A 21117-nucleotide genomic window follows, 5' to 3' on the forward strand; every position below is an offset into this window, starting at 1 on the left:
AATTTAGTATGAGAAATAGTACCACTAGGCAGTGATGTGATTGCTACCTCAGATGGAAAGAAGCACTTTTAGGTCACTGTGTAGGTCCAAACACATCAGTTCACTATTAAGGCCCGATTAATGCCTGTAGGGTCTCACTGATTCAGTTAACCGTGCTTTCATTTTTAACTACACATTTAAGGAATCACTTCACCCAGGCAGAATGTCTTTTTCAGCCCCATCACAGCAAGACAGAGAAAGTGAAGTCTCCAGGGAAACCAGACAAGGAGCTGAGTGAAGCGCCTCATTAGGAGTAAATCACATCAGACTCCCCCGAAGAGCTAACAAACAATCAAATGGTGCAGAGAAGGTCAGGAGCAGTGTTAATTTTGGCAGGCATTTTTGATTTAGTCTTAGTCTTTATCTTGAGACGAAAATGCTTAATAGTCTTAGTCACATTTTAGTCATTTGAGTCTATCATAGTTTTAGTCTAGTTTTAGTCATTTGAGTCTTTCATAGTTTTAGTCTAGTTTTAGTCGACGAAAATTCATTGCATTTTTGTCAACTTTTAGTCAAACTGCAGTTACCAACATTTATTTTGGTAGCTATTTTATATGTAGTATTTAAACAAAAACAGTCATCAATTCTTCTCTCTTTAGACCAAATCAATTAAGCTTAGTTATGAGAAATTTGAATCAAGGATTGAATTTGGAAAAACTGGAATAAATTTTCATTTTTTGGTAGAAATATAAATTAAACTCATTTTTCAGATACAGTAGGTTTACTTAACAGGTATACATTTATTTAACATCTTTTGTTGGTTAACATTTATGACATATAATTAGGAATGCTGTCCATTTAAGACGGAAGGTATGTATGTAATAGCCTACTGACATACATTCAGTTTTCCCCCACCTGTTTAAGCTCACTTAAACCATAACGGACTGTATTTCCGTGAGATACTCTACATGAGAGACATTTGGACTGCTGTGTGTGTATTTGAGCACTGAAAACTGATCGCGCGCTGTATGAGAACTGAAGAAGTGGAGCGTGCGCGAGAGAGAGCACTTCTATCAGCGCGTTTCCACCTATCACACCTTCACTGAGTTAATCGACAATGAATTGTGACTCCCGGGAAAAACGGGACGTCTGGTCACCCACTCCCTAACCCTTCGGGTGCTGAGGCCATTGTTTCAGATCGCTATAGTTCGCGTTTTGGTAGCCTATCCGTCCACTGCGGCTGCCATACTGAGACTAGATATGCAAACGCCCCTTATCCAATGACAGAGACGCACATTTTGAAAGACAAGTCAGTTAACTTAGCCTATAGGATGTATTTTGAATGTCCGGTAGTCCTCAAATAACATTTTAGTCCCGTCTCGTCTTGTTAACGAAGACGCGCATAAATTTCGTCATAGTTTTTATCATCAGATATTAGTTTTAGCTCGTCAACGTCTCGTCTTAGTCACAGAAAAAAGGTTCGTTGACGAATATTTTTCGTCGTCGTCTTAGTCAACGAAATTAACACTGGTCAGGAGGTCATGATGGACATTAATGAACTGAAGCAGCCTGGAAGGACATTCTGAGAATCAGTTCAGTATACAGCTTCTACCAGCTGTCTTCTGCTCAAGCGTGTTCATGTGAGTGTAAACAGACATACAGGGTCTAAGACTGGTACTAGAGTGTCTGCCAGACATATTCAACCAACAGCATTGGGGAACATTGTGTTTGAAAGTAGCATTATAGTGTAATTTCAGTCACTTGCAAAAGATAATTGATTACGCATGAAACTCAAGACCTGTGTGCCAAGGAATATTATCCATCCATTATGTATTGGCTGATGTGCATGTGTCTGAAACACCTTGAGATGAGCACTGATCAATATGGTGCTGAAAAACTGCCAAAAAGCAAAGAAAGAAACAGTTTATTGGCTTAAAGTAATGAACTTACCCCTTTAACCCCTTTCAGATCTCCTTTCAGCAGACTGTCCAATGGGAAGGTAATGATGTTATTCATGTTCTGAAACTGGAGAGTAAAGGCACCACATTAGAAAAATCTCTTTCTTCCCAGCTGTGCAATTGTCTTTCTATAATTGCAATCAGAGATAAACACACAAAGTCGAGAGGAAACAAAAAGGTCTGTTGCAGAGGGAGAGAAATTAGACGTTTTAAGTAGTATTCATGCAAACACGATGTTAGTGGAATTATACATTAGCTTTTGCAAAAACTAACAAGAAATCATCCCAAATCATAAATTACACAATGGCTGATAATGTTCAGCTCAACTTATTTGAGATAGCAGCACTAGTAACTGCTAAAACACATTCATGAAAGTTGATCCACCCAGTAGGCCAATGACTCCAGATCAGTTTTTGGGCCCAGAGGTCCAAGCACATTAACAGCTAGAAGGTAAAATATCTGAAACCCATTTGCTCTATATAAAAATCACATAAATGCACAATAAATGTCCTCACCAGGTTCTTGAAGAGGGCTGTGAGCTCCTTTGTGAAGACTGAGAACTTCAGGAAGGCTGATCCCAAGTCAGGGTCATCTCGGTACACACAGTTCTCTCCAAACTTCTCCAGAGCTTGAGTATACTGCTCCTCGTTCTCCACGTGAGCTACAGACAGAATGTGAATGTAGTCTACATCACAACTAAAATCCAACAGTGCTTTAAAACATGGGTATTTTCATCAAATTAAAGGGATAATTCACCCAAAAATGAAAATTCTGTCATTAATTACTCACCTTCATGTTGTTCATCATTAGGGCACAAATTAAAATATTTTTGATGAAATCCGAGAGCTTTCTGACCCTGCATAGACAGCAATGCTACTGACATGTTTAGGGCCCAGAAAGTTAGTAAAGACATCGTTAAAATAATCCATGTGACATCAGTGGTTCAACCGTAATGTTATTAAGCTACGAGAATACTTTTTATGTGCAAAGGAACAAAAATAACCATTTCTTCTCTTCTGGGTCATAAAAATTTTTTTTGTTTTCTTTGCACACAAAAAGTATTCTCGTAGCTTAATAACATTACGGTTGAAACACTGATGTCACATGGACTATTTTAACGATACCCTTACTACCTTTCTGGGCTTTGAACGTGTTGATTGCATTGCTGTCTATGCATGTCAGAAAGCTCTCGGATTTCATCAAAAATATCCTAAATTGTGTCCTAATGATGAACGAAGGTCTTACAGGTTTGGAACGACATGAGGGTGAATAATTGATGAAAATTTTTGGGTGAACTATCCCTTTAAATAATATGGCGACTAAATTGTATCTAATGAACAAAAACAATTATTAAGCTTTACACAAACAAATAAACCTAACATTCTCCAGAGTCGCAGTATCATGTTTGGCTCCCCTAACTTATTGTTCCTTCCAACTGTTGGTTTCTTTCCTCAGCATTATCAGTTACAGTCCACCTAATCACATCAACTTCGTCCAACCATGGACACACAAATTAGCCTATTTATTGTTTTAAGGAGTCTTTTCCACACTCGGCTCATTGTTATTGTACGATGAGACAAAAAGACCCAGATAGGGCCTGATGGAAACTTAAACAAATCCGAAAACCCAGAACTTCCTCTTAATTCTATCAAACTCCCAGTCGACGTCCTCTCCAGGGGCAAAGAACGAAAGATGGAAAACAAGCAAGCATGTAATTCACTCGTGCAGTGATGTTGCAAACCCCCCACAGTTTGTCTGCAGGGAAAATGTGTAATTTACAAGTACAGACATGTTATAAAATGTCAGGATGCTAGTCAATGTGCATGCCTGTTTGTAATCAACACCTGGAGCTTTTCAAGCCTCCCTTGTGGGTGACCTTCTTCCCACAAATAGTTAATGTTATCACCAAGAATAGCCATGCAGTATTATTATATAGTCGATCACTACTTATGAATAATTCATAAGCTGATTTGATTCAGTATAGCTTGTGATAGTCTCTTTGAGAGCTTTCTCTTTAGGTGACCTATTGTATCTCGATGGGAAGGATACAATGGGACAGGAAGTGAGGCGGTGGTGCGCTATCACTCTAAAGCCAGTCCAGAACTGGGGCCATGTGGCGACAACACGGAGCAAAATAAAAGGAAGACCTGGAGACGCACTCCAGCAGATCTTGAGCAGACTTGGAGCGCTGCCCAGGTCACAGCAACAGGCACGGTAATTATATACAGGCTAATAAGGATAAAGGATATGTGAAGGCCGTACGCTGAGGAGATTCCTTTCAAATGAAAGCACTGTTCTTATACCTGATTGGGAAAGCAGGGATAGGGCACCCTTTTTGTTGTATGCCCTTTGCCTGTATAGTTTGATGAATGGCTACACCTGCTTCAATAAATAAACACTTGATAACTTCAAATGAGAGCACAAATGTGCATCAGTAAAACTGCTAACTCAAGCTCAAACTCAAGGAGTCCAGACTTCTATTAGTTGTATCTCTGTAGGCAGGATTTGCAGGTTTGCATTACTGTATACTGTACAAATAGTCAGACATCTTCTGAATGAACATCCTGAATGACAATGAAAATATTTGAGATGTTAAACATCATCAAGTAAGCTTTAAGCATGAATTTAGGGCCCTATAAATTAAAATCAAAAGTATGTCAGAACACTTACATCAAACGTGATATGGTCTGTGAATATTAAGCTGCAAAAATACTATTTAAATATGAATCCTGCATGTTCTGCGTGTCTCTGTGAATGAATGACGCAGATGCGCGGTTTCATTTACTATACACATACTGAAGCGCATGCAACACTCGTGGTGTTTTCAGCCTCTGCCGCCTCAATATATGAACACATTAATGAGCATGTTACCATTTCTTTTGAGTAAAACTATCGTCATACCATATACAAAAAGAAACCTAAAAGTCTTCACATCAACCCGTCAAAATAAAAGTTTGGTTTAACTTGAAGAAACTGTGACAGAAATATTGCTTAAATGTAATGATAGTACTACTAGAAATACAATTATTTTTAAAACATTATCTTTAAAAGGAATATTTACCAGAATTTTTTTTTACCAAAATTTATTTACCAGAAAAAAAATTTAATACACACAGTATTTATGAAAAAGTTATAATAAAATATTTTTTAAATAAAATCATTTAATTAGAGATGCTTTGGATTATTAATATTTAATGAAACCATTCAAATGGAATCCAAAAAATTAATGGACAATAGAATTTGACAAAAATCAAACAAAAAAAAACACTGAATTTGAGAAAAAAAAAAATCATTTCACAGGACTTTAAAAAATGTCATTTCTGTTAAACATTTGACAAATTAAATTTAACCATCAAAACAGTCTAGAAAAATTAAAAATGGAAAAAATGGAATCCAGAAAAAAAAAAAAAAAAAAAAATGGAATTAAGAAAAAAAATATTTGGGGGGGGGGGGGATTTCATAGGGCCCTAGCATGAATTATACTTCAGTTAAGACACAAACACTTAGCATATGCATACAGCCAAACATAGACTTTAAGTATACTCCATTTGATAGCATGTGGAAACACATGCACACTAGAAATTATCATCTTATATTTCATAATTCCCCCCATTCATGCAAACGCTTATCAATGCTGGTGTCTATTACTGTTGCAATATCTAGTAGTTTGTTTTCCGTCTCTCCACAATTTATACTGATTTCAAAATGGGTGAAAAATAGTTGTCTTAAAAGGCAGCATAATGTTTGCAACAGCATTCAAGTTGGTAATACGCTTAAAAATGATGCCCGAGTAGATGCCTCAATAGTGTGGAACAGACTGAATGGGTTATTTTACTTTCCCTAAATAAGAATTAACCCTCACTTACCAGAAGGATTTCCATTGTATTACTGTAAAAGTGTTTTTCCTTCGCCAATATGATATGCTGTCAACAGACATCAAGTTAATGGAGAAATTTCTCTTTGACCAACTACTTGGTAGAGTACTCGGTCACAACCCTTAGCAATAGCATTTAAAGCTCATTCTTAATGGATGACAGCATCTGCTAAATACATTAAATATCATTTGTAAATGTAAGATATTGGATAGAATCATCATTTGATCGAGTTACGAGAGGCTCTGAAACTTAAAACCTGAAACACTCCTCAGTCTCTCTCTCCAGCCCCCCGTGAAGTTACATTCAGGCTCTCGAACAGCAAGAGGAAGGAGAGCAGTGAAAGACAGTCTGATTATGAGCTGTGAAGACCACCTGCTGCATCACAGTGACTCATCACATCTCATTACAGGCCTGCAGACTTTCCTGACTTCCTACACCAGTTTTCCATTGATAATGCCAGTGCCATTGCATTCTGCCTATTTTTACTGATTAATTTTCTGGGCTAGGAAACTATTATTTACAATTATTACATAAGTGAATTGACTTTTTTTTTGTTTTACTATTATTATTATTATTATTATTTTTTAATTTACTTCTTCAGAATTGTTATATTTAATTTATTTAAACAACTAACATACACAATTAATACCAATCATTTAAATCATATAATATTTTAAGTCGAAATGTCTTTCAACCAGGGTTATTATTAGGGGTGCACATACGTTTTTCAGCCTGGTTTTCATAAGAGCACCTGGAGATTTGGTTTGGTCTTTACTCTGCACATAGTGTGACCCATTAAATAACTATACATTTTTTTTTAAATATTATTGCACTTTATTTTTTAATCACATAATAAACAAAATAATAAAATGTGATAATACTATTATATTTTTAAATAAAAATGGATTATTAAATAAAAATACAATGCTAATATTTACTTTATTATATGAATTTTCATCATTAAAAAAAAATAAAAAATCAGCAAGCTATTATTTTGGCGGGTTGCCAGCAAGCAAGTATATGCGATGCTGACTGAAGAGCATCAGTGAATTAAATGTCACAGTTTTGCATTGTACAGCAGCGGGAGCGGTTAGCTTAGATTTATGCTTTCAGTTCGAATAGAAATCTTACATAGTATTACAGTTTGCCGATCTAAAATGATGTCAATTGTGCATTAACAGCTGTCTACCAGCATGTCTACCACACAAATGCACGGTCTGAACTTATTAACACAGGCTATTATCATTAACTAAAACTAATACAATTTTTTATTTTTTTTGTTAATTAAAATAAAGCAGAAATAAAATAAAAACGTTAAAACAAACTGAATACTAAAACTTAAAATGTTTAAATTGAAGCACAAAAATTACTGACTAGAAATAAATAAAATCTAAAACTGAACTAAAACTAAATCTGAAATAAAATAGATTAAACCTAAACAGTAACATTAAAATTATACATGTCTGTTTTTAATAAAAATTATAATAGTACATAAAGAATACAAAAATAATACTACTTTCAACAGTTTTAAGTAATTCTAAGTTATTAATTTAATACATTTTATATTTTTATATTTAGAACTTATTTAAATGGCAAACATATACAATTCACAGCAATCAGTTCACATATATAGTATTTTTAATCAGATGTGCCATCCATAACCTGAATGTCCTGAACATGCCATCCATAACCGCTGAATACTAAACTCCACCTGAGCCTTAAGTCTTTCACAAAAAAATGCATGCGAGGCTTTGAATTTTCTAGCAGAGCTTATGATCTCCACACGGTTTGACATTCACGGTAGGGCTCTTCACATGCAGGCTGGTTTCCAGCTGATGTTGTGACAGTAAATCTCCAGGCCAGGCGGTGTGTGTACAGCCTCAACACAGGCTGTGTTTGGCATTCAAACATGCAGTCTTGTTTTCTGCTGCAGTGGCCGACTGCGCATTTGGATCTGCCTATTGTTTTTAAAGCGACATAAGAGCTCTGCACATCTTCCGCTCATCTGCAATGGCAAAACTCTGGCTCCTCGCTGTGTCCTTCCTCACGGTAACTCAACCCTAGCAGGCTTTCTGTGCTGTGGTCATCTGAATGACAGTCTGTTGGGAGAACAGAATGACTGCTTCATTTGCCTCGCTCACGGTCACCTTCAAAATCACTCACACAAAAATGCACCAGTTAGGGCAAAGACTTCAGTTTTAAGCATTTGAAATGCACTATTACACACATATAGCATACAACTGTCTTCCTTTTCATGATTTTTTGTTTGTTTTGTTTTTTTTGGCTACCTACTTGCTGAGCTTATTATGTGGTTTCAGATGATTGTGAACTCTGCTGAGTCAGTAGTGGAGGAGGGGTTGGTCCATGTGAGTAATGCTTGAGTCATTTAAACACCTGTGTACATTGCACCTGGTTTATATGGTTAGAAAAATCCCCCCTCATATGTCACAATCAACTGCTGGAGTTTATATAGATCCAGGTCAACACGTTTTAATGCTAAATAAATATAATTAATGCAATACAATAATAAAGGCAGTTTCAATACTTGTAGTTGATTGGATATTCCAAGAGTGCCAATATTTTGTTTAACAGCACTGGGATTTTTTTGCCATCTGACTCGGCTTATCTATGTTTTTGTGTGTCCCAGAGAGACTGTCAGGAGATTTTCAGGTTATATTGTTATGCTAGGAGGTTGTGATAAGTAGACTTTCTTTATGAATGAGTTATTTAAATCACTCAACCAAATCGTTCAAAAACTCTGATTCATTCTGGAATGAAAGTCTAGTAATTATCTACTATATAGTAGGCATACAACAATGTGTGACACATTGTCTATGAAAACTATGAATTTGGACATAAAGTACCCGGATGACCTGTTTATGCAGAGATTTTGAAGTGCACATCTGGTGCATTTACTATCCCATGAGCTCACAGGAGAGAGGAGTTATGAATGCAATGCAACTGACGCTGCAGTTCACATGACAACATGGCAGAAGTTGTTAATCTGGATTTCATTCATACTACACGTTCATACAACATAAAACATACTTTTAACTGTCACAAATTAAGTTCTTCACTAGGGATGCACGATATTGGATTTTTGCCGATATCCGATATGCAAATATTTTCCAACTCATTTTGGCCGATACCGATATATTTCCTTTTGTTTGGAAACAACAAGTCTCTCCTGTGCAGAAATTTAAGCAAAATATTTTTAATTTTGGTTAGTTTTTAACAAGAACTTATTAGAATTAAATAAAAAATAATGAAGCTTTTTTTAACAGTACATTGGAGCTTTGAAAATAACTATAAATAAACTACATCAATCGCTGCATTTTTTTCCCCAGAAAGATGTAGTGTTAACCCTAACATTTTATTTTAAGATTTAACATTTGTAGATGATCTAAAACAAACGAGTTGTAAAAATTCTGAAAATCTTTTAGAGCTCATGATTTGTTTAAAAAATAAAACATATTACACATTAATGAATAAATCAGTATATATCAAATGATTTAAATTTACAAGTGTCATGTTTGTGATTTTTTTCCCATGTACTGTAAGCTATAGCTTCTGACCATTAAATCAAAACATAGGCTTACTCATTATTTTATGACATCAAGTACTGCTTTATTTAATCAGAAACGCAGTCTAAATGTTATTTGTGTAGGCCATTTTACTTTTAATTGAATTAGAAGTAGGCCAACAGCGCCTCCTATAGATTAAAACTCCTTCCCGAACGGGCATTAGGACCCGTGGGAGGCTGCCGCTGCACTGCTGTTACTGTTTACTCTATCGCACACCGAACGAGTCACGTGTTTTCACAGATTAAATGGATCGATCCAAAACAGTCAATCTAATCGTCATTCAGACAAAACTTTGCTTCAAGAATGAGCCACACTGCTGATGTGATCTAATTGCTAGCACACCCTGAGCACGTGAGTTAACGTATTCCTCTTATCGGCAAGACATATCGGCAGAATTTTTCATATCAGGCTGATGGTGATATTTACATTTATATCCATTATCACCCGATTCCGATATCAGTCCGATAATATCGTGCATCCCTATTCTTCACCAAATATAGTGCCTACTAAGATCGTATGTGGTTTCAGAGACAGCTAGAGTCTGTGCTTCTATTAAAGATTTACACAAATCTTTTGCGAAATTATATAGATCTTGATGAAAAAATATTGCAAAATGACAGCGTTTCCATTAACCGATGTTGTGAGACTAGCATGTAATTTGTTTCCTCTCATGATAAGTCATGGCAACAGATGTTGGTAGGTTTACGTATATCGCCACTACACTAGCCATTAATTTTAAATCGAAGGAAACATAGGTGTGTATCTTTAGTGAAGCAGCACGGAGGGCTGCATCTGGGACGCTTCTGAAAATAAGGGGTTATATCCAAGCATTAATGACAAGGAAAGCCCGTTATACTTGAAAGCGGCCACGTATGAGGTGTTTAATGGAGGTTATAGTACACTAAAGAATGATAATTTTTTCAGAATGAGTTTTACGTAAGCCAGGTGATCTGTAAATGCAAAAAAAACTATTACCATTGCAATTTTGAGAAATATTCCTTTTTCAAATTGCATGAAAAATCACCTCATGCAAGCGTAAATACTTTTTTTTTTTTCGATATATGGGAGTTTTTGCAAAATGTACATGATTCCATTGGGCATATTTTCAATTCGCAATTTCAATTTGTGGAATTTGAAGGGTAATGGAGACAGGTACTGAATCACTCTTTCAACAGATTTACAGAAAAATACTGATTCATTCAGTAATAAAAATGTGACCAGCTGCGTCCAAAATCACATACTGACTGAGTAGTTATCAAATGTAATAAGGAACTTCCCATTTACAAAAAACTACTACATCCGCTATGTTTTGTCACTGTCATGTGACCTGCGGCATCAGTTGCATTGCTTCACTGCTATTCTTGTCTACTCAGGTCTCATGGGATAGAAGAGTGTTTATTAGATGCACACTCAAAAATCTCGCCAGAAGTAATAAACCGTTCAGGATTTTCAACGGAATCGAAATTAATTCAAATTCAAAAACACAAATTAATTCAGGAATGAAAAAACACAACAGTGAGCTTCATTAATATATGAGTTAATGGTTTATTTTGCAGTGGCTTAATTTGTTTTTTTTTGCTGGAGCAAAAATAGACGAAATAACTGGCAATATTGCATCTAAACTGTAGGTTACTCAATATTAATTTATTATAATTTATTTAAAGCAACAGTGCTCTTCATCATATAATAATGACTAATTATAGGCCTAATCAACTTTTGGGAAGAAAATTCTCTAGGCAGTTACAATTTATAAATTTTATCAACAATTTATTTATAATTTAGCATTACAACACCCTAGCAACTGTCAATATAAGTGTAAAAAAATCTGAATTCTTTAAAAACCTGGTTTTCATTCACGCCTTGCTCTACTAGAGATTTCTTACTGTGAAACGCTCAGACACCTGATGCCAGCTCAAGGTTTCATTATTGGCAAAAGCCTCCAGCAGGCCTCAGGCTCCAAACAGACACAGGAAAGATGCTCCGGTTCTGTCAGCATCTCATCCTCCTTCACTTTCTCCCATCCTCTCTAGACAGCTTGCAGATCGATGTCTGCGATAGACACTGATCATCATGCATAAATAATCCAAGACTGTAAAACAGATGTGCCTGTTTCTTGGGCTGAGGTGAGAATGCTCTGACGTGTCAGGAGTGAGAGCTCATTCACCTTCCTGAAGACACACTGGCAGCTTATTTAATAAATGAGATGACACGTGAAGAGACTAAATAAACATACTAAATAATGTAAACACTGTGGCTTTAAGATGGAAACAGACTGTGCTTCTTTAGGATGTTTCTGCAGTTTTTTGGGGCACAGATGACACATTAACACTTTTGTCATCCTGTGTTCATCACAGCATCTGCTGAGATAATGAAAATATATATTAAATTCAAGAGGGTTCAAACTCCCAGCAGTGAATTCAACACTCCAGCAGTGATTTTAACACACTCTCAATGTTCTCTCCAGGTGTGAATTACACCTATTTCTGTAGCTCTGCACGTGACCCAGCAGTTCAGAGCGCTCTGATCAGGAGATTTGTCTCTTGCACGTCAACTCTGAGAGATTTACGTACATCCTGGGCTGTCCAGTCTTTCTAAAGCCAGCTAAGAGCAGATGTCCTGTTCTGCACTGATAACACAATGTGTTAAGAGCAGAGAAATTAATCAAACTCACCCAGAGTCGCCAGTAAGCAGAGATTCTCTGATTTATTACTGCAGAGCAACCTGACGGTCCTATGAAGGCTTATGTAACACAGCTTACCTAATGAGTAATCACTTTTGATCAATCAAATTTATTAGACATTTTTTAATTCATTATGATGTTGTATATTTGATCATTCGTGCATATTTCCCCTATGTTTTTAAGCATTTAAATGACCATTGTCATCTAAAGTTCACTTTAAGTTAACCATTAAAAACACTTAACATTTAATAACACTGCACTGGTAAAAAAGTTAACACTTTAGCAAATCTCAAAATTAATATTTATTTTTCATAGATGTTGTGAAGCTTAATTTCACTTGTAGCACTTAAAACTACAATAATTCTGTTTTATTTATTTATTTATTTTTATTAATATCTGTTTTTTTATTTAGACAAATAGTGCATTTTGCACTATTCTTAAATTACATTTTGATGTTTGAATTAAAACTAAACTGATTTTAGTTTAGTGTTTTCTTATTTATAAGACAAAACAGTATAAATTGACAAAATAGTATAACATATTAATATCAGCCATTGTTTATTTATTTATATTGTTATTTTTTAATTAATTTTTTTATTAGAATATGCCAAAATACTTTGTAGCATTTATTTGGAAGTTGCCTTGTGATACCTAAATACACTTGTAGCATTAAATGTAACAACTAATTTTAATTTTCAGAGTTTTAATTTTATTTAACCAAAGTAGTATAAAATATTAATATCTGCCATTTTTATTTATTTTTATATTTGAATGTTGTGATGCCTAACAACTGCAGATTTTAAAACAACTGATTTAAGTTTTTAGTGTTTTATTTAGACTAAAATTATTTTTTTCGATGCCTTGTAGCATTTGAAACAAACCAAAATATGAGCAATATATGAGCAAAATACGGTATGGATATCTAATATAAGTCAGGTGTGTTTAGATCAGTAAAATGCAAATAAGGATCAGGTTTGTAAATTGTTTTCACCGATACTCCATGGAATTTGAATTTGCATAATCAAATGAGTCTAACAGATCCTGCCGGAGTGAAACGACACAAAAGCACCGATTCCCGCAAACAGGAAACAATAATGGAGCCACGGCTCTGGGAATCCCATCAGCACGTACGGGTGACGGATAGACATGCGTCCTGGCACAGCTGTCCCCTGGGATGTGGGAGACAGCTGTCCCGCCTGAACAGAGCCAGCAGTGTTCCTGGAAAAGTGTCGATCAGCAGAGCTCGCTCGTCTGGGCCTACTTGCGCAGTCAAAACAAATTCAGCGTGTGAATGAGCCGTGTTGTCATAGGCAGAGACAGGCGGCACAATGGAGAGCTGCTCAACCTCAGTACCGGCAGCCGGTACAAAGAACAGCCCTTCAGTACATGCTGATAACTGGAGCCATTCAATCGAGCATCACTCGGAAACACTAAAACACTAATTACATTCCGGGAAAAGTGCAACTCATGGAAGTTGCCTCTTCTGGTAGGTCAGCGTGAAGATAACAGTCTGTCAGCGACATGAAGTTAACACTGGATCCTAAACAGACGCTTCTCAGTAAAGCAGTAAGCGATCATTTTTGGTTCTGAGTTTTAGTGTCAGCAATTAAGGTTTGTTTTGCATGATGTAAAAACATCCCCGCCTATAGTGAAATCTCATTGGTCTTAAATCCAAAAATCAAATACAACATCATAGGTTGTCATTTTGTAATTCCAATTTTAAGTTGACTTTTAAGTTAAGTTTTATATAGATGAGGAGTGGTAATTCAGTCCAATGAGTTTGTAGTGTGGGCGGGGCTACTGTCGCAACTTCCACTGATCTAAAGTCATCTAATTTAAAGCACTACAGCTACAGCCATGAAAACACGGTTTATCAAAAAAAAAAAAGAAATACACAACCTTCTTTAATAAGTTTTAAAAAGTATTTTTTTAATATTAAATATTTATGTTTAAAAATAAATGTGTAATATTTATTTATAATACTTAATTGTATTTGTAAATATCAAAATAATAGTTTTAGTATTAAAATATTAATACCAAATAGTTTTATTATCTTTTTTTGTTTTGTTTAATTTTTAGTAGCAAAGCACGGTCACTATGGAAATTTGTTTGTCCAACAAATTTACTGGCTTCAACAATAAATATTCAAAATTCAAATGTCAAGTAATTAAAAAAATAATAATTCAAATATTTCAAGATGTAATATTTAATATAATTTTTATATTAAAATAGTATCGTTTTAAACACATAAAACATTAAGAGCAAATAGTTATAATATCAAGGTATTTTTATTTTATTTTTAGCAGCAAAGCACGATCCATGGAAAGTGTGCTTGTACAAACTAATTCTCTGCCTTCAACAATATATATATTTGTTTCATTTAATAGTAAATATTTTATAATTATTTTAAATATTTAATATTAATTTTCCATATAAAATAAAACATTTTAATATTAAAATATTAATACTAAATAATTTTAACATTTTTTGTTTGTTTTTTTGACAGCAAAGCATGGATGCTAAAAAATAGTACTTTTACATAAGTGTAAGATAACTAAATAAATAAATACAGGTAAAGACCTGTAAGTCACTTGCTGGATGTCTAGTTGACCATCCTTCTGCCCTATCCTTAGTCAGTACATTGTATTCAAATTTCAATCAGCACTTGAAGAACCCATAGAGACACAGAACATCTCTAAAAAGGGAAATCAAACAAACTACTTACTCTCAGTTCCATTCTAAAGGACAAACTCTGTTTTTCAGCATGATCAACAAAATATCATGTATCAAAAGTGTCACCTATAGATAAAGCGGAGTACATTCCTCGTATCAGATGGATGCGCAGATGTGCTCCAGAGATTTCCTGACTGTAATCCAATCAGACTGCGGCCACATCACGAGACGGGATGAGATGATGAATGACAGAGAGGCGAGGCAGTGAAGAGGCTGAGATCACTTACCCAGACCGGAGGCGTAAATGGCCTTAACTGACTTCTTCATCTTGTAAAGGACACTGCGATCCACATCCAGGGCCTAAACACAGACACAGAAAGAAAGAGAGAGATATAATATGTGCATCCCAAAGCCTTTAGGACAGTAATACAGATGCACATTAACATCAGCACTACTGCACCACACACATTTATCAAAGACCCTTAATTATACACTCAAATATGAATCTTAGGTGTGTGTGTGTGTGTGGTCATGGGGTGCAGACCCTGCTGTCTTCAGTCTGCAGGTGATTCATTATTCAAAAGAAAGCTCCTAAAAATACTCCAAAACAATCCCTGCAGTGCAGGAGCAGCGGAAGTCGGCAGGCAGGACTGCACAGCTGAATCTGTACACAGTCACGAAACAAACCTCTCCAGGAGCACTGCAGGATGCAACACACACACACACACAAACAGCAATATGGCATTCAAGAGGAGTGCAAAGCATAAGCAAGAAAATAACACACTTCAAAGCCTAAATCTGAGTCAGAGTGTTGTTATTGTACACAGTTTTATGATTCAATTCAATTGTTATTCACAAGCTCTTGATTTGATTAATATATATGATGTAACCACATTTATTTGGGTCTGTTTCAGTTATAATGTAATTACTGATTAAATATGAAAGACATTCTTGCTTCACTAACATTGTTAACTCTTCATTAGACTCCGTCGACTTTCTCACAATATAACATTTTATTATTTCTTTAATAAAACCGCTCCATTGTTATTTTTCAGCCTTTAGACAATATCTGTTTATATCTGCTCTCAAATGGCTTGAAAGGGTAAAAGAGACCAAAACATATTCAAAACGTGCAAAAAAAAAAAAATTCCTAAGTTATTTATCGTATTATATGTTCCCAATATAAGAAAACTTAAATAACTGTAAAAAAATTAATTAATTAAAAAAACTTGCTTACATGTTATCTTAAAAAAAATTCTGAGAAGTTTTTTTCTTTTTTCTATTGTTCTATATATATATATATATATATATATATATATATATATATATATATATATATATATATATATATATATATATATATATATATATATATATATATATATATGTGTATATATGATACCAAATCGAAAATTTGCATTCAGGCATTGAAAAGCGAAATAGCGTCTCAACAAAATAGTTCCTCTACTGGAGCAGCCCAGCTCAGATGTGGTCAGCCGATCACCTCTCAGTACCTCCACGCTGCTTATAAAAGCCTCAAACCTCCAGATAAATCTAATGAAACACCGGCCTCAACATCCTCTGCCGTTTGGCCCTGTTCAAAGGAGCCTCCGCTGCTCCCAAATTGGAAGAATGTAAATCCTGCTTTTATTAAAAACGCTGTGTAATATTTATTTTCCAAACATGTCATAGGGAAGCCTTCTAGATGCTCGGTTGACGGCTGGCCGTGTTTTATTTAGCTGAGCGTTCAGTTTCAGAGCGGTAGGTAGACTGACAATGCTTTTACTCATGATGGGGAGTGAGCCGGACTGTGAACCACTAAAACCAAGACGCCTGACAAAGCAAAATGAGAGTTTACTAAGAACACAGTACAGTTATTAATAAACCAAATGATTTCATAAAAATAGAAAGAAATTCACATTAACACCACATTAACTAACACAGTTTTGTGGAATAACTATTTCAGTAACCACAGCAAAGCATCAGCCAGTCTTTTATATCCTTTCATCCTTTTTCTTAGTTATCTTTGAGAGGGATTACACCTCAGCACACAAAAATGATATTTTTATAAATAATTTTTATTAAAAAAATAAATATTAAACTGCACAACTGTTTCAACTTTGTCAATAAAAAAAAGTTTCTTGAGCACCAAATCAGCTTATTAGAATGATTTCTGAAAAATCCTGTGACACTGAAGACTAATGATGCTGAAAATGCAGCATTACATCACAAATACATTGCACTTAAAAATATATTAATATAGAAAACAGTTATTTTAAATTAATATTTCACAATATTACCATGTAGTGTATTTTTGATCAAATAAATGCAGCCTTGGTCAACATAAGACTTCTTTTTCAAAAACATCAGAAAAATCTTATGACACTAAATTTTCCAAAATCAACCAATTTTTTCATTTTGCTCTTAAAACAGAACTTTGGTGGTAAAATGATGGCATCAGATGGCAATAACATGGTAATTTAGTAGCTGTGCTATTAAATATAGGCCCATTTCAAATGAAATACTGAATTCCTGATAATCTTTTCCAATGAATCCTCCATTTTTATGGCACAATTCAACATAAAACTGCCAATTTCCCATCCATAACAGAACAAGGCTCTTCTACTGCCTCACAAAACCATGTGTTTTCCTTTTATGTGCAGAAAGAGCTGCGTTAGAGTGATGTGCAGTAAAATCTGACAGACTGATCAAGTACAAAACAAAACAAAAGTAACGTTAATCCTCTGCGTCTTCAGCAGCTCAGATGTCAGGAGTAAATTACGACTGCTATGTTCATTATTACAAACAACAACAAAACGCCTCAATCGCTTAATTGGAGACATCTTGTCCTCCCCTGCACCGGAGGTGCACAGCTCTCAGCTCACTCAGGGCGGGTCTAAGGTAAGACGGCCTTGTCAATCAACTATCGTGGGGGGGGGGGGGGGGGGGGGTCTGTACAGAACTGTGTCATTCTGACAGGAGTCTCAGAACAGCCTGATTTGAGAAAGGGGATTTTAAAATAAGGATTTAAAAAAAAAAAAAACACTGGGTGGATTTTTATCATTATAGGATGCATGTCTACACACACTTCCAACACACATTTATGTTCAAACAACTTGAAAAGTGAATTTTGCATCCGATGACCCCTTCAATGGGCCACGTTTCAGTCACTAAGACAGATTTCTTTCCGTATTAGACAGAACGATGACCGTGAACTAGAGGTAGAGAGTGAGCACTATGCTCACAAAAGCATCGGCCAAACAGAAAAACTTGTCGGCCGATGCCATTATTTGAAAAATCTCAAATATAGGCCGATATTTCGGCCTTGGCGATATTTCGGTTGACCACTAATCAAAATACAGTATGTGTAAAAGGTAATATGATGCGATGACATCATGAATATGCTAATTAGCGTATGACATCATCTAATGACATTAAGCGACTTTTCAAGCTGGCTTTAGCTACTTTCCATTGAAAGAAGTTGGCAACAATGGATATGCGAGACTAGCCACTGTTACGGTCTTGCGACCAAAGATAGCCAGCTAAATTTTTCTGGCAATGTCAAAATTTATGACAACCATCTCTCGGTGTGTTTGCTACTACAACCTACGTCTACGGACTAGCCAATAAAAATGCAACATGAAATGATGTATTGATCAATGTGACATGGCATAAAGCTTGAACACCATGGAGGCCAAAAAAGGAATTCTTCTTGAATTCTTGTATGTAGAAATCACAATTGCCATTCATCTTGCTCTTTTTGTTAACCAGCGCAAGCTAGTGATGTTAATTCTTCTATACTAACTTGCGTTGTACCCTACGATTCAATAGGTGTCATCAGTGTAGAGTCTACATAGGCTACATGTCGTACCCAAGTTTATTAGATCCATGCAGAACAATGTGATTTGTAACAATCTTATAAGATAGTGAGTTTTGATTGAGTAACTTGTAGAGTTGTGCAGGAACTGTTTCAGATGGTTCAGTCCAATTTGGTGAACTGGTTCAAATTCGATTTGCTAGCTCTAGCAGCCAATTTGGTAACGCTGAGAAAGTAACACTTGTGTTCGAATTGTGTTGTAACATTTCTAAACACTGGTCAGGAAGGAAGGTGGAAAATTATCCTGTAAATCTGAATTACAAATTCGAGTTGATTTTCATTAGGGTTGCAAAATTCTGTGAATGTTCAAAGTTAGAAACTTTCCTTGGGAATTAACGGGAATATATGGAAATTAACATGAATGTATGGGAATAAACAGGAAATTTGCAAATCTGCAAATTAGCCTATAACAGGGAACTTAAATGTAGTTAAAAAACATATTGCAGCATAGTCTTGGTTAAAATAACCAGATTTAATTCAAAACCAGATTAATTTCTACCATGTGCATCCCACAATCACATGCACAGATAATTTCTAGAATCTGCACACTACAGCAGGACTACTGAAGTCACACTACTGCATTGAGCAGTCAAATAAGTTGATATTACTAGGCTAAATATATTTGATCTATTGTATTAAAGTTTAACTAGCAAAATAAAAATGTGTTTATACAACAGCTAGCGAGCCAGTAAATCAGATGTGCTATGTGCTAGCTAGCTCAACTGTGATGTCATTTCTTCTGCCAGCAAGTTTTCTGTGATCACACAAGAACGTAGGTTAAATTCCCGTAAATTCCAACTTTGAATATTATCAAAATCCCCCAGCTTAACTTCCCATGGAAAGTTTCTGACATTTACTGGAAATGTTTCGACCCTTTGCAACCTTAATTTTGACAAAAATAATAAGTGGACTTCAACATGTCCCCTGTAATGTAATCGGACTTTGTGTTTCAATGTGTTCTTCTGTTTCCAAAATGCAACAATGTCACAACTTCATCTTTGATAGCACTCAGGTGATAATGGGCGACACAGCATCTGCCAAAGAAATGAGACATTCCTTGTACTAGTGGTGTCCTGGCATCATTATCTCGTGCTGGCACACAAAGCGTCATGAGGCTCTCTCCCATCGTTCATTTGCTTTATTTCCGTTAACTAATGTTTAAGACACCCTGAACACTGCCAAAACATTACAAAACCGAAGGTTTGATGACTATCCCAGCTCAGTGAAATAGGGACCTTCAAGTCAATATGACGTCAGGCACCATCTGTCCCGCTCCAGTCTGGAGAGCAGCATCTCCGAAGGTGCCAGGTCATCGCTGGGGTGACTGTGTCACTCTATATTCCCCACGCTGGTGGGAGAGCGCCGGGTTTCAGAGCTTATCACCCTTTCAGGCAGCAGTGACCCTGATTTATGGGACACCAGGGAAGAGTCACACCATGGGCCAAATGGGAGGAACTTTCTCCAGACAGATGCTGCCATATGTCAAACTGACAGGACCGCGCCTCGATCCAGTGGAGTATTGCTTCAAATAAGGAAAATAATGACCATAATTGAAGCCAATTTCCTATATTTAATAGATGCAGTGACTTAAAGATGCATCTTCTACGATGAGTGATGGTTTTTTTTTTATATAATAAAATTTTAGATTTTTTTAAGTCCTGATACCATAATGAAGAATTTTTTTTTACAAAAAACATTAATATAAAAATTATAAATATATATTTTTTTAATCTGAAAACCCATAAAAAGGTCATAAAAGATCAAATAGATTTATTTTACAGAAAAGCATCATTTAATTTAATTTTCAGATTTTTATTTTTACAAACTGCTTATTAATATTTGAAAAACCTTTGTCTAGCAAATTGCTATCATAGGTGTAACCAACATGCAGGAACAGAAAAAACAAAACCCCAAACCCTCTCCAATAGACCCTTGTGACTGTTTCAAGGTCAATAAGTCTTTTAAAATGTCATGAGGAGCACCTCCAAAATACATACTGATATTTATGAATGCATTAATAAATTATATTTGTATAATAAATAAATACCAATAAAATACAGGTTAATAAATAAAAATAGTTTTTTTTTTAAATACATATTTAAACACTTAAATGAAAATAATGAGCAGTGTGTCAGATTATATTTGCTAGGCCATAGCTCCATTTGGTTTCATTGTTTAATGAAGTTTAATCCACAACACAGGAATGAAAAGTGTATAAAAACTTATTTTATGTTATTCTTAGAAATCATAATGTCTTCCTGTTCGTCTGGAAAGCATTCTTTAACAACCTCAGCCATATTCACCAAAATCACATGTGTGTAAACTCTGCTTACCACCACTCAAGAAACAGCCCAACCACAACCCAAAACGCTGACCGCAGCATGGCCCTAATCGGCCGTCTGGCCCTGGTTAAGCCACACTTGGCCCAATGCAAAGATTTAACACACTTACACTGTATTGCATGGTTTTTAAAACGTAATGCTTTTACAGA

At 35.4% G+C, this 21117-nt stretch overlaps 1 protein-coding gene across 1 annotated transcript in view; it reads right to left on the bottom strand.

The window, feature by feature from the left end:
• The window catches only part of LOC306886490 (arf-GAP with SH3 domain, ANK repeat and PH domain-containing protein 2-like), a 71073-nt gene that overhangs the window by 39741 nt on the left and 10215 nt on the right, over positions 1-21117 (bottom strand). Inside the window, exons 2-4 of the mRNA XM_079443628.1 lie at positions 15037-15109; positions 2453-2598; positions 1930-2004 (exon numbers count right to left, since the gene is read on the bottom strand). Coding sequence (XP_079299754.1) covers positions 1930-2004; positions 2453-2598; positions 15037-15109 — 294 coding nt within the window. The remainder of the gene's footprint in view (positions 1-1929; positions 2005-2452; positions 2599-15036; positions 15110-21117) is intronic.

This window comes from Barbus barbus (genome assembly GCF_936440315.1).
Source record: "Barbus barbus genome assembly, chromosome: 20".
Taxonomy (NCBI): Eukaryota; Metazoa; Chordata; class Actinopteri; order Cypriniformes; family Cyprinidae; genus Barbus; species Barbus barbus.